General features: G+C 42.0%; 1 protein-coding gene across 1 annotated transcript; it reads left to right on the top strand.

Moving 5' to 3' along the window:
- The first annotated feature begins 780 nt into the window (after window positions 1-780).
- Window positions 781-22,972, top strand: STX11 (syntaxin 11). Its single transcript, XM_060167371.1, has 2 exons — window positions 781-987; window positions 20,649-22,972. The coding sequence occupies exon 2, from the start codon at window positions 20,654-20,656 to the stop codon at window positions 21,515-21,517; it is 864 nt and encodes a 287-aa protein (XP_060023354.1). The 5' UTR covers window positions 781-987; window positions 20,649-20,653; the 3' UTR covers window positions 21,518-22,972.
- Window positions 22,973-24,795: the final 1,823 nt, after the last annotated feature.

The raw sequence follows: 24,795 nt of genomic DNA, 5'->3' as shown, positions 1-24,795 counted from the left end.
ATTTCTTTGACATTCCCCATCAATGTAGGTCTTTTTTTCACCCCCTTTTTGAGCACTTTCTAACTTTTTAAGCCTCAGCCGTATTTTTCAAGATACCACTAACCTCACATGATAAACACTTTATCTGTTCATGTTTCCTCACTGGAATGCCGGGTCCTTGAGGGCAATGTCTTGGCGGTGCTTTTGGCCACGCAGTATCCTCAGCACTTGTATGGACGCTAGGTTAGTATCGAACGAACGAATGAATGAATGAACCGGGCTGGCGTTTAAAGCTCACTGGAAAGGGCTGAATCCGGGTGGGTTCTGGGAAGGCGGTGCTCAGCCTCGGGGGGACCCGCAGCCTCCTCGCCGGCCTCCGACAGGGTCGCGCGGCAGGTGCAGAGCCGGCCGCAGCCCCTCTCAGTCACCCCAGCACTCAGAACCGCGCGGGAAACGCACCGGCACGGCCAGCAAACGGCACCAGCGTAGGGGGATCCCGGCGGAAATTCCCGCGCCTTTGGGCCACGCCCCCGGCGCTGGGGGGCGGCCAAGGAGGAGGTGGCTAGGAAAAGGGGTTACGTGCCTCCGGCGGCGCACTCCGCGGCTCTCAGCTTCTCCGCCCAGAGCATCCGGGGGCGCACAGGAGTGGGAGGAAGCGGAAGCGAGAGCGGGAGGGGTCCCAGTGGTTCGGAGCACCCTGGCTGCTGGCGGGGCGGGGTAGGGCGGGGTGGGGCGGGGCGGGGCGCGCGGGGATCCGGCGCCGCCGTCTGGGGGCGGGGACTGGTCCCGTACTGTGGGAACTTCCGACGCCCGGGGTGCCGGGCTGGCGCCCAGATGCGGCGGTGGCAGCGGCGCGGAGCTGGGGCGGTCGCAGTGGAGCTGCTGGAGGCGCCGGGAGCCCGTCCGTCAGGAGTCGCGCCACGGGTTTCCATCCCCGCCCGGCGCCCAGCGTGGCACGGGCGCCCACTGGAGAGGGCTTCTCGGTTCGCACGCGCGGTCCCGTTCCTGGTTTGTGTTTCTCCCCTTGGGTCTCTTTTTCTCTCGTTCACCGCCCCTAGGAGCGAGGACGCGCCCCGCTAGGCTGTGCGCTGAGAGCTGTGGGGCGACTCGCTTGGTCGGGGACACGAGGGATGCCTTTGGGGGGATGTCGGGTCTCTTGCCGCCTCTCGGCACGTCGGGGAACACGGCATTTGGGTTCCTAATACCGAGCGGAGTGATTGCTTTTTCTCCCAGTGGACAAGGGACTGCGCATTTAGGGCTTCATAGAAATGATTTCAGAGGTAACCTGTTGTAGGCTTCCCTTATACAGTATCCACCCAAGACTACTTTTGTTTTTGAGTCGAAAGGCTGATTTTTTTAAAAAAAAAAATTAGTTGAGGCATTACTTCGGTTTGATCATCTCTTCACTTCCTATTAGGTTGCACTTTCTCAAAAATACCAGAATGGGGACTTCTTGACTTGAACTTGGCAGTATGACTCAGGAACCAAGAAATACGGAGAAGTTGATACTGCCTTGAAATAGTTCCTTCCAAGCCCACATAAGACTGTTTTCTTTTTAGAAGAATGGGGACAACAGGTAGTGGCAGCGCGTAGAAGCACCACACCGTCCCGAGAGGGAATTCTATCTAGACTCGGCTTACAGTAGCCAAGATCTGTATTACTTCCTGTGGTTCTCATGCACTTGTTTAAGCCGTTTCTCAGCAAAGGGAGGAGTTGTTATTTCCACACGGGTATCCAAAAATGAGTCATAGCGCTACTCTCTTAATTGTGAGACTTTGTTAATGAACTTTTGAAAAGTGAGGTTTGCTCTGGCTGTATTTAAAATAAGATTAAGATGTGAAATGCAGGCGTTGCTAAACTGGGGCTGGTGGTATAGGAAGTAACAGTTTAAAGTTTTGTTTCCAAGAGCACCTGATGGTACAGCATACCAGCTAGGGTCACTAGACTGATGTAAGATAACCATTAAAATCATGTGCTTTGCCACAGAGGCCCAAGAGAAAATTAATTTCACTCTTCAATAATTGGTTTGTTATTACTTTCATTGGGATGGTGTTGTAGAAGTATGTCACATTACCTGGTGATTGTATGTCACTCTGAATCAAGATATTTTGGACAGTTTGTCTTTAGTAAGTTAGTGCCACATGAAAAGTTGTGAAGATGGTGGATACCAATTGGAGCTAAGAAATTAAAATGTTGAAGCTCATAGGTCTGTTGCAGCAGGTTAGCAGCTCTTAGGAAGGGACACAATAGAGAAGTGGACAGCATCACTGTTGGAGCTGAGTTGAGCTGAATTCAGCCCAGCAGACAGTCATTGGGCACCTTCTCTGTGCCAGTCTCTTTACCGAGCTCTGGTTATACAGTTGAGAATAAGACAGGATCTTGCTGACAAGAGCCCTAAAGACTGGTGTAGAAGCCTGGCAAATCCACTGCAAAATCTAATAGAAGGAGGTGAGTGCAATGACAGATCTATGCCCACAGTAGAGCCTCTGTCCCAATATGACTGAAGTTCTTGCAGATCTGGGATTTTCAATGAAGTGCGTCATCATTTCTGGAAGAACGAGGAAGGTTTTGGGTTTAATCATCTCCTTGTCTTTGTAGGCAGCCTGTTGAGCTTATTCGTCAGTGTTTCATTCAATAAGTGATTTAAAAATATATTAATTAGAAAGGCATGATTTTTAGAGATTCTGAATTGACTATATTTCATGTTGTCTAATAACCATGTAAAAATAAGTCTAGGGCTTCCCCGGTGGCGCAGTGGTTGAGAGTCCGCCTGCCGATGCTGTGGACACGGGTTCGTGCCCCAGTCCGGGAAGATCCCACATGCTGCGGAGCAGCTGGGCCCGTGAGCTATGGCCGCTGAGCCTGCGCATCCGGAGCCTGTGCTCCGCAACGGGAGAGGCTACAACAGTGGGAGGCCCACGTACTGCAAAAAAATAAATAAATAAAATAAGTCTAGCCTGTTATTACCCCTAGACAGTCACAGGCATTTTTAAGTGACTGATTAATGGCATAAAAACGTTATAACTCTATATTGAAGCAACTTTCTGATCACTGTTTTTTATAGTTCAAATCAACCTTTTCTAACACATTATAGCTGTATGACTCAAAATGAGTAAATCCACTGTTGGGACTGGAATCATGCTGAGGTGCTTTTGGACCTGATACCAGAATATATTCAATTTCTCCAATTCCGTAAGATATGCAACTAGTGACGGAAACAGTGGTAAATTGGAGACAACTTTACCTTAATTTCCATACTTTATTTCTCTCTCAAGAGCATCAAAATTACTTTTTCTCTGAGAAAGGGTTGAGTGTGATCTTCATCATTGTACTCCCTGAACTTGGCACAGGCTTCAGTCATGATAAATGTTAGGCAGTAAGTATTCATTAAATAATGAACCTTAATGTAAGAGGAGGAGTCATCAGCGGATGGAGGACTAGACCACCCAGCAGAAGGATCAGCCTGTTTGGGGGTGGACACCAGCTGGGGAGGGGCCTGGAGAGACAGGCTGGGCCAGGTCACGAAGGTCCGTGTGTCATGTAGGAGCTCAGAGTTTATCCTGTAAAGGACTTTAGTCAATCGACTGATATTGTCAGATACCTGTTTTAAAAAGACAACTTAGAATCAAGAGAGAGAATAGATTGGATGAGAGTGGCACTGGCCTTAGGGAGACACAGAGGAGATTGTTGTAATATTCAAGATGAGAAATTAAAGAAGGCTCGAGTCAAGTAGTGACAGTGAGGAATGGAAAAGAGGGAAGGAGCTGACAGATGTTCAGTAGGTGGAACCTGGCCACAGAACCCAGAAGTGGGCAATGAGGGAAAAGGAGGAGGTTAGGATGACTCCCGCGTTTCTAGTTAATGACTAAGGTAGGAACATAAATGGAAGAGTTGGTTTGGTTTCAAGGATGATGAGGATCTCACACAGCGTTTGGCATATAGTCAGTACTCGTGAAACATTTTTGAATGAATACTAACAATAGCTAAAGTTTATTGAGTGCGTATTATGTTCTAGGCACTATTCTAGGCTCATTACGTGAATCAAGTCTTTTACTCCTTATTGCAATTCTGTGAGGTAGGTACTATAGTTAACTACTTCTCACTGGTGAAGGAAGTGCAGTGTTAGTAATTGTCAGAGCCAGGAAATTGATCCCAAGCGTCAGGTTCCAGACCTTGTTTGCTTTTAAAAATTTTTTTTGATATGATTTTTATTTTATATTAGAGTTGATTTACAATTTTGTGTTAGTTTCAGGTGTACAGCAGAGTGATTCAGTTATACATATACATATATCGATTCTTTTTCAGATTCTTTTCCCACATAGGTTATTACATAATATTGAGTAGAGTTCCCTGTACTATACAGTAGGTCCTTGTTGATTATCTATTTTATATATAGTAGTGTGTATATGTTAATCCCAAACTCCCAATTTATCCTTCCTCCTCACCTTTCCCCTTTGCAGACCTTGCATTCTTAACCACTCTGCTCTGATACGGTGTCTTTATGAATGAACGAGTGAATGAATGAATGAATGAATGAATGAATGATGTTTTAGACACTGTGGTGAACTCAAAGTAGAGTCACTCTCCTGATCCTGACAATTCTCCCTCAACCAGGAATAGCCCAACCAATACATGAGATGGGGCTCCCTCTGGTCCTGTTGTGCTGTGGCACCCCTCCCTCCCCCCCACCTTCACCCCAAGAAATACCTGGTTGGTCTAGGAATAAACCTAGAATAATCAGAACATTTCTCCTGGGAATTTAAAACATTTTAATGGAGTGACCGAAGGTTCCCACAGCTTCCACACAACTGTCCTCCCAGTGCCTCAGTTTAGCACCTCGTGTTTCTTAGATGCACTCAATATTTTGTTGCTAAGATCTGTAGTATCGCTCCCACGGGGAAGCAGAAAGGCTGGCCAGGGGGTATTAATCTACAGAGCAGAGTCTGGTGGTAGAAGATTTACTAACAGATGCAGGCAGGTCCATAACAGCTCCAGATCTTATACTCCTGGTTTAGAATCTGCCTTCTGGGACCATTTTGTTCTGGTTTCACCCCAAAGCAGGTACTTACCAGCCCCTCCTGCTTCTAACTTCCAGAATCTTGGTAAGTGAAGCTGGCCCTGCTGTGTCCCCTGTTTTCTTGATTTTTGCTGAGCAAAATGATTCAGGTTTCCTGGTTCGGGCCCTCATTTCTATTTTCAGGTCGATTCCTTTGGTCCCGACAAAGATATTTTTGACTAACAACCCCACCTCCCCCCCCCTAAAAAAAAAAATCTGACCCCAACTCTTCACTATTCTCATCATTTCATGATTCGGCCTACCTTGGCATTGAATAATTCTCTGAGTTTTCTTCAGCAAACACGGTCTAATTCTCTTTTTCCTCAGGGGCCTCTACTTTGGACCATGTAAGGATTATAGACGTTGAATTAATGTTGTACCTAAATGAATCAGCAAACTCACTGGAAGTTTGAAAATGTTCAAATATCTAAAACTAGAAGTTTTGAAATGTTTTCTCCACGTACAAACAAAATGTTTCATTCAGCATTTCTTTAGCTTTACCAGGAAATCTAGATATTTATAGTTTCTCATTATATGAGACTTGACATGAAGCCTTCCGGGGTGATCCAGCCCACATGTTTACCCCTTGGTCTAAATTCCTCTGTGCCTGCCTGTAATTCATTCAGTGCTCAGAGAACAATACAGGGAAGGGTTTTGGTTAATATTTCATGTGGGTTTGTCTGGCCTCCTCATTTTGACTGTGGTTTCCCTGAGAGCGGAGCATTGCGAGAGTTAGGGGCTCTGGTAGGTCTCTAAGCCTCTGAGTGCTAACCATTCTGTGACTTTTGCTGATAATGAAACCGTCTGTCAGGGTAAGTCATTTGCTGGTCACTCCTTCTGAGTCTGTGGATACCAGACATTATCTGTGCATCTCATTCAAGTTCTTTGTAAGACTCAATAATTTGGTAATTTTTAGTAGGGAGACGTTTTAGGATTGGTAATTTCCAGTTATCTTTCTTGAGCTAATTAAATGTTTTCAGTTAATGTACTTTTTTTTTCTTTTTAGTGGATACGGTATCAAGGTAATCCAGAAATAACAAGTTGCTTAGAAAAGTGTTCCCCATTTTGTATACCCAGTTGTTTTACTTGTTTCTCTGTTCAGAGATATAAAATGACATTTCATTGCTCATTGCATAACCTTTTGGGTAATCATGTGAATTCTGACTTTTCAGAGTAGTGGAAATAACTCTCCTGCTATCTTCATATGGAAAAAGAGTGAACAAGGATTGTTGTCACTTCTGTTTCAGTTTCAGGGTTGCAGCAATGCATGTCTCACCTCCTGGGTTGTTTTTTTTTTAAATTTTCTATTATGTGCCTGGGTGTATTGACTAGTGACACAAATCTTTTAATTTCAGATAAAGTCAGGCACAGTGTGTAAGATGAATTGTATAATATTAGTAGATATCCCACTTCTTCCTCTCCTCTTTCCTGATTATCACATGGTAAACCAACATATAGTGATGTCAGCTGACAAGACTGTACAGTTCTTCATTACTTACGAAGTACTCTCATGGATATTTTCTCCTTTAATTCTCATAAAAGCCTGGCAAAACAGATATAATAAGTATTATTACTATTGTTGTCTGTATTCGAATTCTATAGATGAGGAAAGAGACCCTGGGAGAGATTAGGGGACCACCCAACGTTACCCAAGAAGTAAGGTGCAGAGGCCCAGTATGCTGTGCTCTCACTACTTGACTAAAAGAGGCAAGTCCAGTACCTTAGGTCAGGTTTCCTGGAAACAAACTCTGAGATTTGCACACAAGAAATTTATGAGGAGGTGCCCTGGGAATAACACTTGGCAGGGAGGGAGGGCAGCAGGATTACGCAGAGGGAAGAATTAACTGCAGCGCACGTACAATGGTGGTCTCAACAGTGGGGAGCTTTGGAGGTGGGATGGCCCTTCAGAATCGTTCTGCCACCATGAAGCAAGGGAGCTGGTCACTGTATCGCCAACATCACGTGGCCTGCATTCAGGCAGAAAGTGTAATCTTGGACAAAGCAACTCCCTTTAGTCAAGGGCAATTCCTGGAGCTGTGAACCTTCCGCAGCCAATGTTCCTGGCAGCCGGGGGAACAGGGGCCTTGGTCGTGAAGGGATCTGAGTATCACATCATCCACTACATTTCTCTGGAAGACAGCGTTCTCTGCGAGGGCCTTGCCGTTTCTTTCTAACCCAGATCATTGCCCTGATGAGTGAAGCCCAGAAAGCTGGCATTAAGGCCCTTAAGGATTTCAAATAGCCAACCAGAGAGCAAGAAGACAGTAGCCTTCATCCTGGGAAGATTAGTCGCAGAAGAGCCAGGTGAGGCTTGGCTAGGATGAGTGGAGTGGGGTGCACAGTAGAGAAAGCTAAGCAAACACCCAGGCTGTCCAGACCACCGACAGAAGTGCTGGTCTTTGCTGCAATTCAAGGCTTTACCCTTGTTAAATGGTAAACAATTTTGTGATATTAAGCTACATTTTCTCTCTCTTCTCTCCATCCTCCCCTTTCCCTTTTTTATAAGCCTTTGACAGGCCCCAAACTGTTCCAGTGAATCTCAGTATGTAGCCTGTAGGTTATAAGATCAGAATTGCCTGAGATATTTTAAAACATCCTCTATGAACCAAGGAACAACAACAAAAAGAAAACAGAAAGGGAAGTCCAGGCCAACTTTCAAGATCTACTAGAACAGAATCTTTAAAAGTGGAGCCCATGAATCGACATTTTCAACACATTTTCCCCAGATGATTTTGATCCATGCTATGGTTTAAGACCCGTTGCCCTGAACCATTATGCCCTTGAGGGTGACCAAGCCTATTGGAATTTTTCAGATTAGCAAGAAGCCATGGGAACTGTGGAACAGAGGAGCACCTGAGCCTTAATCCCAGCAGACTTGATATAGTGATATTCACCCCTTGTCTTTCATAGCATATTCCTGGTGTGGCCAATGGGGAGCCTGGCCCAAATTCCTTGGCTGGCTTCTGACCAGGATTGCTGGAGAGAGGCAGATGTTTCTGGCTTGGCTTTTTACTATCTTGATAACTGGGGGAGAGATGCCAAATTCCTGGAATAGTTGTAGATAAAAAGCCGGGGGGGGGGGGAATCAGTGAATTTATAAGAATCAGTAAACTTCCTAGGAGAGTAAGATTTTCCAGAAAAATCTTATGCCAGATGAAACTTTGAGGTGCTGTCTTAAAGCTTTAAATGACTGTCTAATAGGATGAGACAGATTAACTGTGTCAGGAAAATATATTATCTGATTCATTGAAATGGGGAATAATTATTTTTCTTCGAAAGGAAAAACACTGAATTTGAGTCAGGTCATTGTCGGAAATGTTAGTCACCTAAAGAATAATCTGGTAAAACTCCTAGCACATATTGATATGTTTGGTTCACTCCTGCAGTACCAAATTGCTCTAGTTCCTATACCTTCAATGCTTTATGCCTTTGCTCAGGTTGTCTCTGCCTGGTCCCTTCCCCTTCTCCTTGCCCGCTAACCCCTGTTAAACTGTTTAGAATCAGCTCAGACATCACCTTCTCTAGGAAGCCTTCCCTTCCCCTTATCCAGTTGAGTTCACCATTTTCTACTGAGCTCAGAAAGTAAACCCATATGTCCCCCTATTATTACATTTTTTTATCATTATCCTCCCTACCAGCCTGTGAGCACCTTGAGGGCAATGACTGTCTTCTTCATCTTGGTGTACAGGACACCTAGCCTCATCAAAAAGGATTGAAAGACATAATCAATCTAGCAAGCATAGTTATTCAACAGATATTTATTGAGCCTCTTCTATTAGCTGGACATTTTGGGGTGCATGGCAAACACAGTAAGTACAGCCCTTGACCCCATGGAGCTTATTGGCAAGCAAAGAAGACAAGCAATGAAACAATTAACAATGGAATATGATGAATATTAGGAAAGAGGAGGTATAAGAAAGTGTGAGATCATGGAGTCAGGAACGCAGCTTAATCTAAGGTCAGAGAAAGTGTCCCACTCTTATGAAACACAATTTATATAAAAATAGAAGCTATGAGCCTGGCTTTGGTTATAAGACAAGGGACCTCTTTTTAAACAAAGGAAGATCTTTTGGTCTCTGTAGTTCAAAACTGACCCATCCTTCACATGCATGTGTGTGTGTGTGCGTGGTGTGTGTTTATAGTATGTGAGTGCACACACTGGCAAAGAGAGAACAAGAAAATGACTCCTTCATTTATTGAATAAAATAGATGCTGAGGAACAGGGAAGGAAGTTTCTGTGTGTCTCTTTCAATGTGCCATTGCTAGAAGCTAATTTGTTAATATTTTAATATGTAATATACAGTAAAATGATGTAAACTTAAAGCTCTGAAAATCATGAGATTATATTACAGCTTTTTAAGAGTTAATTTTAAGAATCTGATGATTATGGCCTAGGAGGGCGCTTGACAGATTTGCCTTTGGGTCTTATTATAGACCAAGGTTGCAGAACCTTTGCTTAGAGGTCAGTGTCTGCTCTGACTTCTCATCTTTCCACTTCACTTTCTCAGCTCTGCTGAGAGGGGATGCAGCACTTGTATTGCAGTTGGTAGCCTCTACCTGGTTTAGCAGCTCAACTCATGCTAATTCCCCAATGGATGCTAATACCATCCATTGGGGAATTCCCTGGCAGTCCAGTGGTTAGGACTTGGCACGTTCACTGCCAAAGCCCAGGTTCAGTCCCTGGTTCAAAAAAAGAAAAAAAGGATACCATCCATTTGGCTGATCGCAGAGAAGGGAGGATTAAGTCATCATGGGGCAGCGTTTACTAGATGTAGATGGAGGTGTAGAATGCTCTGCTGTATCTCATTTAAGTCAACATAAACATATCTACACCATCCAGCATCTCAAAACAACGTTGATACTAAAAACTGGAATTAAAGACTATAGTGCAAGTGAAATATAACTCAGACTGGAAGTGTGATTTTTAAGTGAATGGACATGTGATGTCCTATGATGACCATCTGCAATGTTTTCTCACATCTTTACTTCCATGCTTTGGCATATTCCTTGGTATTGCAAGTAATACTCAATATATGTTCTAGTTTTTTTCTTGCTTTTACTATAAATATTGTATATAGGGAGTATATGAATGGTGAGGAAATAATTCTAAACATTTGTTCTTACACTTTCTATTTTGCATAGTTCGAGCTTGGTTTATTGCTGCAGTGTAGGTGGGTGACGAGTTTAACCACTGTGAATCCAATTGAATACTTTTGTAAATTATGTCAACTTTTATGTTTTCATTGAGAATGAGAATTTTTTAATAAAAAGCTATGGTGGTGAACTGTAATATTTTTCTCCTTTTGGAAATGTAGAACTCTTTAGAGGATGAAGCTTATCCCTTAAAGAGTCAAAACTATAGTAGTGTCAACTCATCTGAAAAGCTTAACAGTTTGTAGAAGAAAATTCCATGTAGTCAGCATAATTTTGTTGTTGTTTAATTAGAAAACTTCTCAAGGTATTAATTGCCCTTTGCTGAAACTTAGAGTGCCACGAACATTTTCTCCTTTCTGTTGACATCTAGATACCTACACCTACCACTGACAGCAGCATAAATACACAATAGTATTTTCAATTTTATTCTTTCCATCTAGTAACTAAAGCATCGATAAACATTGTATTGTGATTTCCCCCCCTCATTTTTGTCTACGTTAATAAGTCTAAATTAGTATCTTATTTTTAATTTGTATTTATTTGCTAAAGAGCAGATACTATCATTTCATATTTTTATTGAGAATATTTTATCTCCTGTGATTGTCTTTCTGTATATCGTCTTATCAGTTGAGGTTGTCTATTCACATAATTTTGTGTACCTACCTAATGTCTATTATGTTTTGTGCAAATATTTTCTTCCAATCTCTTGCTTTAATTTTTAGTATTTATCATTCTTTCTTGTTGCATAGAGATTTCAAATTTTATATAATCAGATTTGGTTGTCTTTTTCTTTGAGAGTTCTTCCACAACCTCAAATCCCATAGAAAGTTATTATCCCAGAGTACTGATAAATATTCCACTTTATTTTCTAGTAATACTTCTGTTACTGATGTTTGCATTTTTAATTCTTTGATGTTCTTGAGGTATATTATGGGGTCTTTGGTAAGGATTAGAGAGAAATACATTCTTGCTAGTCAATTACATCATCTAGTTGCTTAAATTTTTTCCTCCCCTATTATTTTTTGATGGCTGCTTCTTCATAAACTAATATTTTATATATAATTGGTATATTTCTCCATGTTTTATTTGTGTCCATTTATCTAATTTTCAGGTTGGCAAAAGTATCACGCTTTTAATTATTGTCTTATAATAGGTGTTAATATCTGCTAGGGCTTCCCCCGCTTCACCAGTGCTGTGTTCTTTTCAATTTCTAAAAAACTTAATTATTTATTATTTGAGCTTTATTTTAGGATCACTTTCTTTTTCAGATTTTTTTTTAACCCTGGCAGGAATTTTGGATTTAGTTCAGTCAAAATATTAACTTGAGGAGAGTTTCAGATTCCACTTATAAATGTGTATAAGTGTTCAGTCTAAAGCAGAACCTGTAAAGAGATGTTTACATGAGAAAGAGATAGAGAAAGAAGTGAGCAGGCAAGACGGAGGATTCCTAAAGAGTTCCTGCTTAGCGCCAAGCCAAACTCATAAATTCACACCATTGCCCTTTGGATTAGTGTTTTGGATATCTAGAAAGCCTTTTTTCTTCCTTCCTGCTTTCTTCCCTCCCACCCTTCTTTTCTGCGTCCCTTCCTGCCCTCCTTCTTTCCTCTTTCTCTCTCTAGTTTTTAGTTTCATCAAACTTACTCATACATAATTAGAGTCAACTAGTTCCATAAAACATTTAATGAAAAATAAAAGTCTAATGACAAAAAGTCTGTTTAATTTCCCCCTTCCGAAAGGCAACTACTTTCGACTATTTTTGCTGTTTCTTTTAGTATTTATATTCATGTCTCTAAATAACACTCTTCTGTTATTATTTCTTGATTGTTTTTTGTTTTGTTTTAGGCATGACCTATTGACTGCTCTGTATGGAAGATGGTGTTTTAGCTCATTTTCACACCTTTTCCCCAGACACTCACCCTTTCTGTCCCCTCCTCCCATCCTCCCAACACAATTCCATTCTAACTTGTTAGATCAGTATTCCATGATTTTATTTTTATGATTATGAAAATGCTAGTCACAGCTGAGCCATGTATTATATCATGATTACTTTCCTGCAACTACATAATGTTTTTTCTGGAAGTTAATTGGTTTTTATTGTTGTTGTTAGTTTCATTTACACTCACAACCTACTCAACCCCAAATTGTCTAAATCTCTGCTCCAGCAATTTTGACCCATAAGGCATTCTATCAGTTTCATTTTTCTGAAGAAATCTCTCCTGCCGCCTACTCACCTAATCTAGACAGATATCTTTTCAGCCAGGTTCATAGTTATTATCTTAGAGTTTCCGTTTGCCATCATCCTGGAATGCCTTTGCCTCTTTCCTCTGTTAGGACTCACGTTAGGATTCTTTATTTTGTATATTTTCTGCTTCATTTCCTTATTTCCTGAGAAAGAGAACATAGGATATAAAAAATTTTGAGACTTTGTAAATCTGAGAATGTCTTTATTCTACTCTCACATTTGATTGATGGTTTGATTGAATTCTGGGTTGAAAATACATCTTCCTCAAAAGTTTAAAAGGCATTGTTCCATTAGCTTTTTTTAAAATAAATTTTTATTTATTTTTATTTTTGGCTGTGTTGGGTCTTCATTGCTGAGCGCGGGCTTTCTCTAGTTGCGGCAAGCGGGGGCTACTCTTCGTCATGGTGCGTGGACTTATTGCAGTGGCTTCTCTTGTTGCGGAGCACAGGCTCTAGGCATGCAGGCTTCAGTAGTTGTGGCTCGCAGGCTCAGCAGCTGTGACTTGTGGGCTCTAGAGTGCAGGCTCAGTAGTTGTGGCACACGGGCCCAGCTGCTCCGTGGCATGTGGGATCCTCCCGGACCGGGGCTCGAACCTGTGTGCCCTGAATTGGCAGGCGGATTCTTAACCACAGTGCAACAAGGGAAGTCCCATGTTCCATTAGTTTTAAGTGTTTTGACCTTTAATGTTTTGTAGGTGGTCTGTTTCTCTCTCTCTCTTTCTCTCTCCTTGTATAATGTCCTCTCTCTGCAATTCCTATTATTTGGAATTTGAACTTAAAGGATTGGACCCCTAAATTCCTCATCTTTTCTGTTATTTTTTACTTCTTTTTCTTTCTTTCTACTTTATGGAAAATGGTCTTCCATTCTTCTGCCTATAGGACATAGGTCAGTGTGCTGGATGGTAGGTGAACAGAGGGCTTGGAGGTCCAACATTCCCTATAAAAACATTCACTTAATCCTCCTCTCTCCAGGTGGGTATCTCTAACCCAGTCTACATTCAGAGTCTAGCCTTGCTCCTCTCCTGCCAGGGTAGGACAGGGGATGGTGGATACACTCACTTGTTAAAAAGATTTCTAACCAAACATATTTGTTGTTACCCCGCCACCATCACCTCGTTTTCCATAAGTACTCTGCCTTCAATTCTGGTTCCTGAACCTTTGAGTACTTATTTATGGTGTAATCATTTCTTGGCCTTCTCCACTCTTTGCTTAGGATTCAACTTTCTTGTATCTGCTGGGCTAGTTGTCACTGCCCATTTGCTTTACGACTTCCAAAATTTTGTTGCTGCTCTCTTCTATCTTGTTTTTTACCTCATTGGTGTATGCCTTTTCAAAAGTTCCTTTAGTGGAATTTTGGAAGGGAACAAAAGTAATGTTTAATTTGCCATTTTACCCAGAATATAGGTCTTCTTTAAACATACAAGTGTGTTTTCTGGATTGAGTAGTATGTTAAGCTACTAGCACATAAGAACAGATACATTCATCAAAATAGCTATTTACTGCCTTAAAAAAGTAGAGGATGGAACATAGGATTGGGATGTTTAAGTGGGCAAGCTTTTTCTTTTTTTTTAATTAATTAATTTTTTGGCTGTGTTAGGTCTTCATTGCTGCGCACAGGCTTTCTCTAGTTGCATCGAGCAGGGGCTACTGTTCGTCGTGGTGTGTGGGCTTCTCATTACAGTGGCTTCTCTTGTTGCGGAGCGCCAGGCTCAGTAGTTGTGGCTCGTGGGCTTAGTTACTCTGCAGCATGTGAGATCTTCCCGGACCAGGGTTCGAGCCTTTGTCCCCTGCACTGGCAGGCGGATTCTTAACCACTGCGCCACCAGGGAAGTCCCAAGTTTTTTGTCTTTTTTTTTTTTAATATGTATTTATTTATTTGGCTGCACTGGGTCTTAGTTGCAGCATGCGGAATCTTTTAGTTGCGGCATGCAGGATCTAGTTCCCTGACCAGGGATCGAACCCAGGTGCCCTGCATTGGGAGCTTGGATTCTGAGCCACTGGACCACCAGGGAAGTCCCTAAGTGGGCAAGTTTTGAATTTGGATAGGGATTGGGAGGGGTGAGATATCTCTGGTTGCAGGGCAGGATGACGTGGCCGTAGTGGAGTTTCTTTGGGCCAGGACAGACTAAGGGCAGTGAAGTTAAAAGTGAGTAGCTCTCATTTACAGATTTTCCTGTTGATAGTTACGGAGAGTGTGTATGTTTACCAACATGAGTAAAACCATAAGTATCATGTGAGAAAATACTTGCCTTTGTTGAGAACCCACTCACTGTGTCTCAGGCACCTTACTGAGCACCCCTGGAGATGGATAGTGTTTTTCCAATTTGCTGAGAGCTGGGAATCCACTGCAGGTTTATTCGACTTTGCAGCATGATTTAAATTCTAAGCTGTTATATCTTCAAGTCATAGATGACATCAGTTATTGAAATTAAGAAAAATTTTGTAATTACACAGACAACTGAAGATGTATTTCCTTCATTGTCTTCATAGTTATGTCTTTAAATTGTTGAGAATGAGCAAGTTGCATAAGTTTAGTTTCAGCTATACCTGTATTTTAAATATTTCAAAAGTCTTATTTCACATTTTTGAAATTTTCATTTATGTCTTTAAAAATGCTTTCTGGGCTTCCCTGGTGGCGCAGTGGTTGAGAATCTGCTTGCCAATGCAGGGGACACGGGTTCGAGCCCTGGTCTGGGAAGATCCCACATGCCGCGGAGCAACTAGGCCCGTGAGCCACAACTACTGAGCCTGCGCGTCTGGAGCCTGTGCTCCGCAACAAGAGAGGCCGCGATAGTGAGAGGCCCGTGCACCGCGATGAAGAGTGGCCCCCGCTTGCCACAACAGGAGAAAGCCCTCGCACAGAAACGAAGACCCAACACAGCCATTAATAAATAAATTAAAAAAAAAAAAGCTTTCTATAAACATTTTTTGCTTATCTAAAAAAAAAAAATATATATATATATATATATATATATTTTTTTTTTTTTTTGCGGTACGCGGGCCTCTCACTGTTGTGGCCTCTCCCGTTGTGGAGCACAGGCTCTGGACGCGCAGGCTCAGCGGCCATGGCTCACGGGCCCAGCCGCTCCGCGGCATGTGGGATCTTCCCGGACCAGGGCACGAACCCGTGTCCCCTGCATCGGCAGGCCGACGCTCAACCACTGCGCCACCAGGGAAGCCCTAAAATATATATTTTTAAAGGACTGAGACCATGACTCTTTTGCCCACTGAGTTAACCTCATCCCCTCTTATTTCCTGGCACATAGTACAATAGATACTCACAAAATACCTGTTGAATAAACACATGAAAGTGTCTGTCCCAGTAGCTTGTGCAGGCATATGTGTCCTGAAGATGTGCACAAGAACATTAAATCACATAGTCTATTTCATGAATATTACTTAGAAGCTAGTTAACACAGTGCCCAACTTGGTTTATCTAACAAGATGCCATGATTTCTACACTCTTGAATATATTTTAGTTTATACAATTGAGATTTTAAAAAAATATAATGTTAAAATCTTATTACAGTATAATGAATGCTCAACAGAAAAGTGAAAGGTATGATATTTAAAATTGTATGTGTTGGGCTTCCCTGGTGGCGCAGTGGTTGGGAGTCCACCTGCCGATGCAGGGGACACGGCTTCGTGCCCCAGTCCGGGAGGATCCCACATGCCGGGGAGCGGCTGGGCCTGTGAGCCTTGGCTGCTGAGCCTGCGCGTCCGGAGCCTGTGCTCTGCAACGGGAGAGGCCACGACAGAGGCCCGCGTACCGCAAAAAAAAAAAAAAAAAAAAAATTGTATGTGTTTCATGGTTGCTGGTAATTATTCTACATGGATATTGATAGTTTCTTCATGAGAGAACAAATAAAGTTATTCTTTAGCTATAGAATTTTCTGCAGTTTTGGTCGGATAGGAGGTTATCCCCTGATTCCAATTATGAAAGTTACCAATTACCACTGCAAAGATGCAGCATCTGTTTAATACAAAATAGAAGCTCAGATATAAGGGAAATTTAAAATTCTGTTAATATTAAAAAATCTGTAAGATTATATTTTTGGTGTTGATTCTATATTAGTAATAAGCAACACAACTGCTATGTGCAACAGTTTATATTGGGGTAAATGTATAAGAAATTTGGTCAGCTTCTGCTTTTTAGTTTGTCAGTTTTGTTTTCAAAAAGTTGTTATTTGTCTTCTTTGATAAGTGTAATGTGAGATATTCCCTTCAAATTTCATTATGATAAATGAGTTTGTTTCCTTGGACATCTTGTGTACAGTAAATGCAAGGCATTTAACTCATACTTTGCTGAGGTTCTGAGTGAATATAGGGCATTAATATTCTGTCACTTGAGTTAGGAATAATATAGAAACTGATATTAGAATAGTTGTTGGGTTTTTCAGTATCATTTAAAATCACTTGGTCTGCACATGTTTCTTAAGGAGTAGTACTTGTAGTATTTTAAATGAACTACCTGGTGAAATAAACTGATTATGAGTGGCAACTGTGCAAAATAATAACTCCTAACACCATGTTTGTAAACGACGTTTAAATTTACAGAGTGCTTTTATATACATTATCTACCTCATTTACTGATCAAAAAAGAAACCCTTATGAGATAGTGTCATTGCCAATTTACAGATGGAGAAACTGACACTCAGAGATATGAAATGTCTCGCTCTACTTTATACAGCTAGAGAAGGAAACGGGGAGCAGTCCTCTGACACCCAAGGGAGTGCTTTTTCTCGCACGCGCCACATTTGTTTTCAGGACTCAAGCCAGTTAGCTGATGAGCAAGACTTCTTCCCAGTATGTTCCTGGAATGCAAAACAAACACCGCTCCCCCACGAGCAACAAAACCTCATGGGGTGGGGAATGGGGCTTACCTCTGTGAGACGTTTATGAGGGAGATGTTCAAAGGATGTTTACTGAATTAAAATTGTTCATCTGTTCCCACAAGAAAACCTAGCCACTGACTTTACAAACCCCGAGTCCTGAACATAGCAGTCCTCAGATTGGCTTAGGCACTTCAAGACTCAGTCTCCCAAGTGTGTGGAATTGGAGTAACCGCTTTGGGATTCTTAAGTGTGAAAGTAAAACATGAGGATTCTCTCTCTTTTTTAAAGAATTTCCTTTCCCTTTCCAGGTTGCCCTCGGTGTTCCTTTTTACCTGCTACCACCTGCACGAAAATGTTGGTGGTGAAAAGTATGGTGGTACCTGCCCTATAGCCCTGCATCCCTGAGGGGTTCCCTGGCAGGAGGAAACCCAGAGAACTCTTGCAGTTTACGAGGAAAATGTTCCATAGTTCACAGTATCAGGGTCAGTTCTTCTGGATGCTGTCTCTTAAGAATTCACAACTTTCTAGATTAGAAAAGAGTCTGGAAGAATATGTATTAGCCTTTTATCATTGGTTATTTTATAGTCATTATATGTAGTGGTATTAAACGATGAGACATGTTTACTTTCCATGTAAAACAATTCTGTCATTGGATTATTTCTTCTTTTCAAAGAGCAAGGGTTGCATTCATACTCAGAAAAAAAGAAAATGTTACAAAAAAAGAGTTGGAAAAAAAAGTTATTGAAAACCTTAAACAATCTGGTGACCCACAGGTATTAGTGTTCACTAACGATTATGAGATGAGTAACAAACTGTTAGTAATAAACTGTTAGCAGTATATCAACAAATGCACTATTTATACTAATAGTTACTGAATCTGCATTCATTTTTTGAGTAAATTAAAATCACAGAATAGACGATAATCGGGCGCATATACAGAGTGCTTACTGTCTGCTGGGCACTCTTCTAAGAGCTTTACCTGGATTATCTCATTTAATTCTCTTCCTCATCTTACGCAGTTGGTATTTATACATGTGGAAGATAAGGCAGAGAGAAGGTGACTGCAAGGAAATGTGACATCAGCAGACATTTGAAAAGCACTTATCTATTAGGAATCGCCCTCTCTTACTGCTGGGAACCCTGAAACCAGTGAGAGAGCCCAGGTTAGTCCCAGGGGTGGCAGAGTTTGTCTTCTCAGGCTGGACACTTAGCCACTCTCTTCCACTGCCCTTAGTGGATGTGGAATTCTAACCAGATTCTACAACTGAGAAGCAGTATCCTGATTACCTTAAACACTCTGAAAGACTAGTAGGGTCTTAATCCACTTCTAATGTTCCTTAGGAACCTGGTACACATTACACTAATTTTTATTCTTTTTCATTTGTTAGCAAGAATTGTCTCTGGTTCAGTCTTGGATGACAAAGGGAGGTTTGGAATATGGCAGGAGAGTCGTGTTTGGAAGTTGTATTTTGCCTAACTGGTGTTCTTTACTTTAGTGATCTGAACAATAGACTTGTGATACACTTAACTATCTACCTCCATTTCAAAACTGGCTTTTCAAGTTTTCAGAACCTCTTATCACACTGAAACTCAGCCAAGGTTAGAACTGCCTGGTATCTCTGTGCTGTCCTGCCCCCACTGCTCAAGAACCCCGATTTAGCATACTGCATTATCAAACAGCTTCTGCAGAATCTTGCTTGTGGAGGCTGCTTGTGTATGAGATAATCTTTTTTTAGCATCATTTTTTTTTCTCCTCACCATGCTTATGACCATATTCCTCAAAAGGAAAGGAAGACTGTCCTCAGACGTGTTAAGAAACACATGCTCCTTTTATGTGTATGCTTTACATTAACGTTTGTATACAATATGAATAGAAAATTGTAAATGTATACTGAATCAAAATCCAGGTGTGTACTTAGGCCATGATCATCAAGTAGGTGTCATATATCAACAGGACAATTATTATGTTTGTGTTTTTTAATTGTAGCAGTGAACTCTGTTCATTGCAATGAATGCAACAGTATTTACTTTCCAAAAATTATGATTGATCCATGAGTCTCATCGTCCTCCTAGGTCCTGTTTAAGAAGAACACACATCTTGGGGTATAGAGAAACCTAAAGAGGGGTGTATCAGTTAGCTTTGTCAGGGTAACAAACCATCACCAAATCACGATTTGTTATCTCTTATGGTTATGAGGGTTAAATGAGATAATCTATGTAAAACTTCTACCACAGTAGCTGGCAGAAAGTAAATACTGAGTGCTTCTTCCAATGGCGTCACTTGGGCTCAGTCATGCAGATGGAGCGGTGGGTCACCTGGGGGCTGGCCTCTCTTTCCATATGATCATCATCCTCCAGGAGGCTAGCCTGAGCTTCCACACATAGAGCTTTCAGAGCTCTTAGTAGTAAGAGGGGACAAGCCCCAGTATGCTAGTGCTATTCAAGCCTCTGCTTGCAGCATGTTTTCTGTTGTCCTCTCGGTCAAAGAAAGTCTCACGGCCAAACCCAGATTGGAAGAGTAGAGAAATTGATGCTACTTTTTTTTTTTGAGAATTATACTTTTTGTTTTAATACAAATAATGTAAGCATGCATTCATATAAGTATATAGATTGACAGTTAGCTTTTCACCCTCAACTAAAGAACTATTAAAAACACTTTGCCAGGGCTTCCCTGGTGGCACAGTGGTTGAGAGTCCGCCTGCCGATGCAGGGGACACGGGTTCACACCCCGGTCCGGGAAGATCCTACATGCCGCGGAGCGGCTGGGCCCGTGAGCCATGGCCGTTGAGCCTGCGCATCCAGAGCGTGTGCTCCGCAACGGGAGAGGCCATAGCAGTGAGAGGCCCGCGTACCGCAAAAAAAAAAAAAAAAAAAAAGTCTTATGATGTACAGGATGTTCACCACTGCTGAAATAGACACAGGATAGACAACACTTAGAGTTGGCCCCAAAGCCTTGACTGGCCTTAATTAACAATCATTATCCTTGCAAGTCTTTTCTTATTTTTCTTTTCTCTAGTGTGCTTTGATTTGTGATTATTGGAGAACTGTAAAGCAAGAAAAAGAGATGGATTCCCAATGCAATCTAAAATTTGAAATTGCTGATTGAGTTCCGGGCACCTCCGCTATTGCACTGAGATACTACAAGCTATAAAATACAAGTGTGTTCGTGACTCTCAGTCATATTAGTCCTTTACTCATAAGCAAAATGTTATGAAACATTTAGCTCCTTTAGTGCATTTCTTACCTACACCCAGGAGTAAAGAATTGGGAGTGCTGAGCAGTGAGCAGAAGGTTTCTTTATTTCAATCTTTAATTCCCTCAATGCAAATATCTGACTCTCAATTAAGTTCTGAGGAATTTAACCTCAGTATCTCTATTTACAGGCATAATGAAGGACCGGCTAATAGAACTTGTGGAGTTAACCAAGCGGTATGAACAGCAGTTCCCAGACAAGGACAATGAATTTGACTCGCCCCCCGAGGATATCGTGTTCGAGACGGACCACATCCTGGAATCCTTGTACAGAGACATCCAGGACCTTCAGGATGAAAACCAGCAGCTAACTTACGACGTGAAGCGGCTGGGAAAGCAGAACACCCGCTTCCTCACGTCCATGAGGCGCCTCAGCAGCATCAAGCGGGACACCAACTCGATTGCCAAGGACATCAAGGCCCGGGGCGAGAGCATCCACCGCAAGCTGAGCGCCATGAAGGCGCTGAGCGAGGTCGCCGAGGCCCAGCACGGCGCGCACTCGGCCGTGGCGCGCATCGCGCGCGCACAGTACAGCGCTCTCACCCTCCCGTTCCAGGCCGCCATGCTCGAGTACAACCAGGCCGAGATGAAGCAGCGCGAAAACTGCAAGATCCGCATCCAGCGCCAGCTGGAGATCATGGGCAAGGACGTGTCGGGCGACCAGATCGAGGACATGTTCGAACAAGGCAAGTGGGACGTGTTCTCAGAGAACCTGCTGGCTGACGTGAAGGGCGCGCGGGCGGCCCTCAACGAGATCGAGAGCCGCCACCGCGAGATGCTGCGGCTGGAGAGCCGCATCCGCGACCTGCACGACCTCTTCCTGCAGATGGCCATGCTGGTGGAGCAGCAGGCTGACACCCTGGACGTCATCGAGTTCAACGTGCAGAAGACCCTCGACTACACCGGCCAGGCCAAGGTGCAGGTGAGCAAGGCCGTGCAGTACAAGAAGAAGAACCCCTGCCGGACCGTCTGCTGCTTCTGCTGCCCCTGCCTCAACTAGCAGAAGGCCCAGGCCGCCACACCCCATCCCCGGCAGGAATGGGAGGGGAAGCACACTGGGAAAGATTTTGAGGCTGTCTGCACTGGGGTGAGTTGCCCTAATCCCTAGGGACCTCAGTCTTTAGAGAAGGAAAAAACTCGGTCCCAGAATTCCAGTCCAGCTCGTACTTGGAAAGAGAGTTGATCCCACCTGCTGTTTCATCTGTAAGGACAGATGCCTACTGAAGTTTTGTGAGGTCATTGTATGGCACATAGCACCCTTGCCTCTTAAAGGAAGCCAAATAAGGAACTGACGTGGCAACGTACTCTACGGTAGATGTCCAAGGCATGTTTGTACATGGACCTCTAGGAGGAAGTCAGTCCTGCATCGGCTCACAGTATGAACTCCTTATCAAGGCTTCATTTACCCTATCCTGAAAGTACCTCTGTTGTGTTCATTTTTGAGTGAACCGATCTTGGGAAAAACTGCACATCTGCCATTTCTGATTCTTCATCTGGTTTACGCTATGTGATTCCCGCCTGGATGTATATCTTCTTTCTGCTCACCTCCTCTACTTATTAAAATTACATTTAACACTTACTATTATTTCCTTACCTCTTACTTTTAATATCTTCCATCAGAATGTAATTTGGGATTTTTTTTTTCCAAAGATTTTTAAGCACTGAGTATTGAACAGGCACTCAAATTGAAGTATGTTTGTCACATTATATATATTTTTCATAAATAAAAATAATTTAAAAGTTATCTTTGTACTTGATTATTACCAATGCACATATATGTAAATGTAAACTACCAATATTTACTAATGCATGTACATAATGACCAGTTGGTTTAACTTTACTTTTGTAAATATGGTATATAAACATCGATGAGACATTTTTACTGGTTGTTGGTGTTGGTTTGCTTGTTATGAGTTTATCTCACTCTGATCTGCATCTCCATAGTCCAGTTTGGGTCAAAACTTTATTTTGAACAACTCTGTGTTGGTTACAATGGTAAAGAACAGGTGTCAAATGCTGAAAATGCATACGGAACTAGAAATATTAAAAAACGGTCTTAGAAATAATTACTTTTGTTTTACTGTGGCCCATTCTTTTCATGCATGGCAATGTAGTAATTTAAAATAAAATAATTCTGGTCACATTAGTTTAATATACATTACATTATAAACATCCCGTTTATGCATTTGTGTGTTGACCATTTAAATCTTAGTCTGCGTTTTCAATTACTCTTTAAAAAATTTTTCTACTACCTGCTTGAGGCTTCAACAACTGGATGGAACTCTGAATGGCGGGGGGTGAAAAATAATTCACATGGGGTATGTTGCTTTCTCTCCTGAGTTATTTATAATAGTTTAGCAAAATCATCATGTTTTGGAGATCTGGTTTCATTTGCAAGCTTTGTAATGCCCTTACCCGCACTTACCATGTTTCCTGTCTTTCTTTTGAGTCAACTATTAACTCTTTCTACTTATTTAATAAAAGAGAGAGTTTATTCAGTGGTCATTATTCTCGCGTCCTTCAGACAGTGTACTTTTAAAAGGAGTAAAAAGAAGAGTATGTGAACTCTTTGGAACTCACTGACTAATCTGCTTATGACCATGACATCTAGCCCTGCTCCTAATTTTAATTTCACGGTTAAATATGAGAATCGTGGAAACCAAGTCCCACTGGGCTCTTCTCAGATTTCTCCCAATTCTTTCTCAGCTAACTCCAGGGATAGGTTTCACCTATGACCTAATTAACTTTCTCTAAAAAAAAAAAAGTCTTCACACAGCTCCATTGCTATGTCTTTCATGGTAGGGAAGAGATATTGGAAATACAGGCCACCAGCTAGTTTCCATAAGAGAGAATAGTTCATGAATTCAACCCATAAAGCAGTTTCTTCGTTTGGAATCATTCATAAAAGTCAAGGAGTTTGCTGGCTCTATGTATTTTTTAATTCCCCACATTTCACATTGGAGAATTAGGTAAAAACTTCACTTTAGTATACTAAGAGATTAGTGTACTGTTGCTTATTGAAAAGGCAAGAATTGTTCTTCCTGGTTTTTAGTAATTGTCTGGGTGTGGCATAGTGGTTAAGAACACAGATTCAGGACCCTACTCTCTGGGTTCAAAACATGACTTTGCCATATACCAACTATATAATTTGGGCACGTTACTTAACCTCCCTGTGCCTCAGTTTCCTCATCTGTAAAATGGATATAATAGGACCTACCTCATAGAGTTGTTGGAAGAAGTAAATGACTAAATATGTAAAAGCACTTAGGACAGTGCCTGGCACATGCTAAGTGCTATGTTCATTATTGCGTAACTTTCTTGTAGACTGAGAGAGCTGCTAGTAATTAAATTAATAGTTATTAACTTCTGAGGAAAAGTAAATATTCTTCTGTTAATAGTCTTTAATAAAATAGAATTTAAAAACCCAAGACCCTATGTTCTTTGAATATTAGGGTTTTAAAATTTTTTTACAATGAAAGAATTGTTTTCACAGTGGCATTTCATTCCTTATATCCAAGCATGTTATGAAGATGAAATTGGATGTTCCACTCAAAAAATAGTTAATCAGGAAGCAGCTGTTCTGCTCAATTTGGCAAGTGTTTTCCCCTAATTCTTTCTAAGCTATGAGTCAAAAAGTCCCAGAAGAAGTTCAGCTGTGGAGGCCAGGTCACAATAGACTAAAGGAAAGGGATCAGTTGGCTTTTCCCATATCCTGCCCTGTTTCCCAGAAGCCCTTCCTAGCTCTGACTGTGGTGCCAAGAAGCGGGTGAAATGCTGGCTTTTTCCTTAGGAAAGGGTGCTCCAGTGCCACCAAGAGGTGTTGTAGAGTTGGGTTCACCTGATCCTGTGACGCTCATTTGGCAAACTCTGCAAGTTGACTCTGGGTAAGAAGACTGTGGCAAATGTGCAAATTTCATACACTAATGTCACTTATGTACAAAATGAAAGAACCAATCACAGAGAACAATAGATCCTTCAGGGGCTGAAGGTGGAAATCTTTTAAAGCTATTTTAACATATGCAGTGACTCCTAACTAGCCAAATGCCAACCCCTGCAGTCACAGCCACAGAGTACAGGTGGTGACAACTCCAGAAATATCCAAAATAGGAAAGATACTCACCTAGGATGCATTGTTATCCAGGATAATAAGAGTTAGAATTTATAAAAAGCTGATCAGGGGACTTCCATGGGCGCAGTGGTTAAGAATCCGCCTGCCAATGCAGGGGACCTGGGTTCGAGCCCTGGGCCAGGAAGATCCCACAGGCCGCACGGAGCAAC

This window comes from Lagenorhynchus albirostris, chromosome 12 (genome assembly GCF_949774975.1).
Source record: "Lagenorhynchus albirostris chromosome 12, mLagAlb1.1, whole genome shotgun sequence".
Classification (NCBI taxonomy): Eukaryota; Metazoa; Chordata; class Mammalia; order Artiodactyla; family Delphinidae; genus Lagenorhynchus; species Lagenorhynchus albirostris.
The sequence above is the reverse complement of the archived record's forward strand: the minus strand, read 5'-3'. Positions and strand labels throughout refer to the sequence as shown.

Excerpts from the sequence above, each read along its gene's own strand:
- STX11 (XM_060167371.1), top strand. The coding sequence starts at position 20,654 with ATGAAGGACCGGCTAATAGAACTTGTGGAGTTAACCAAGCGGTATGAA.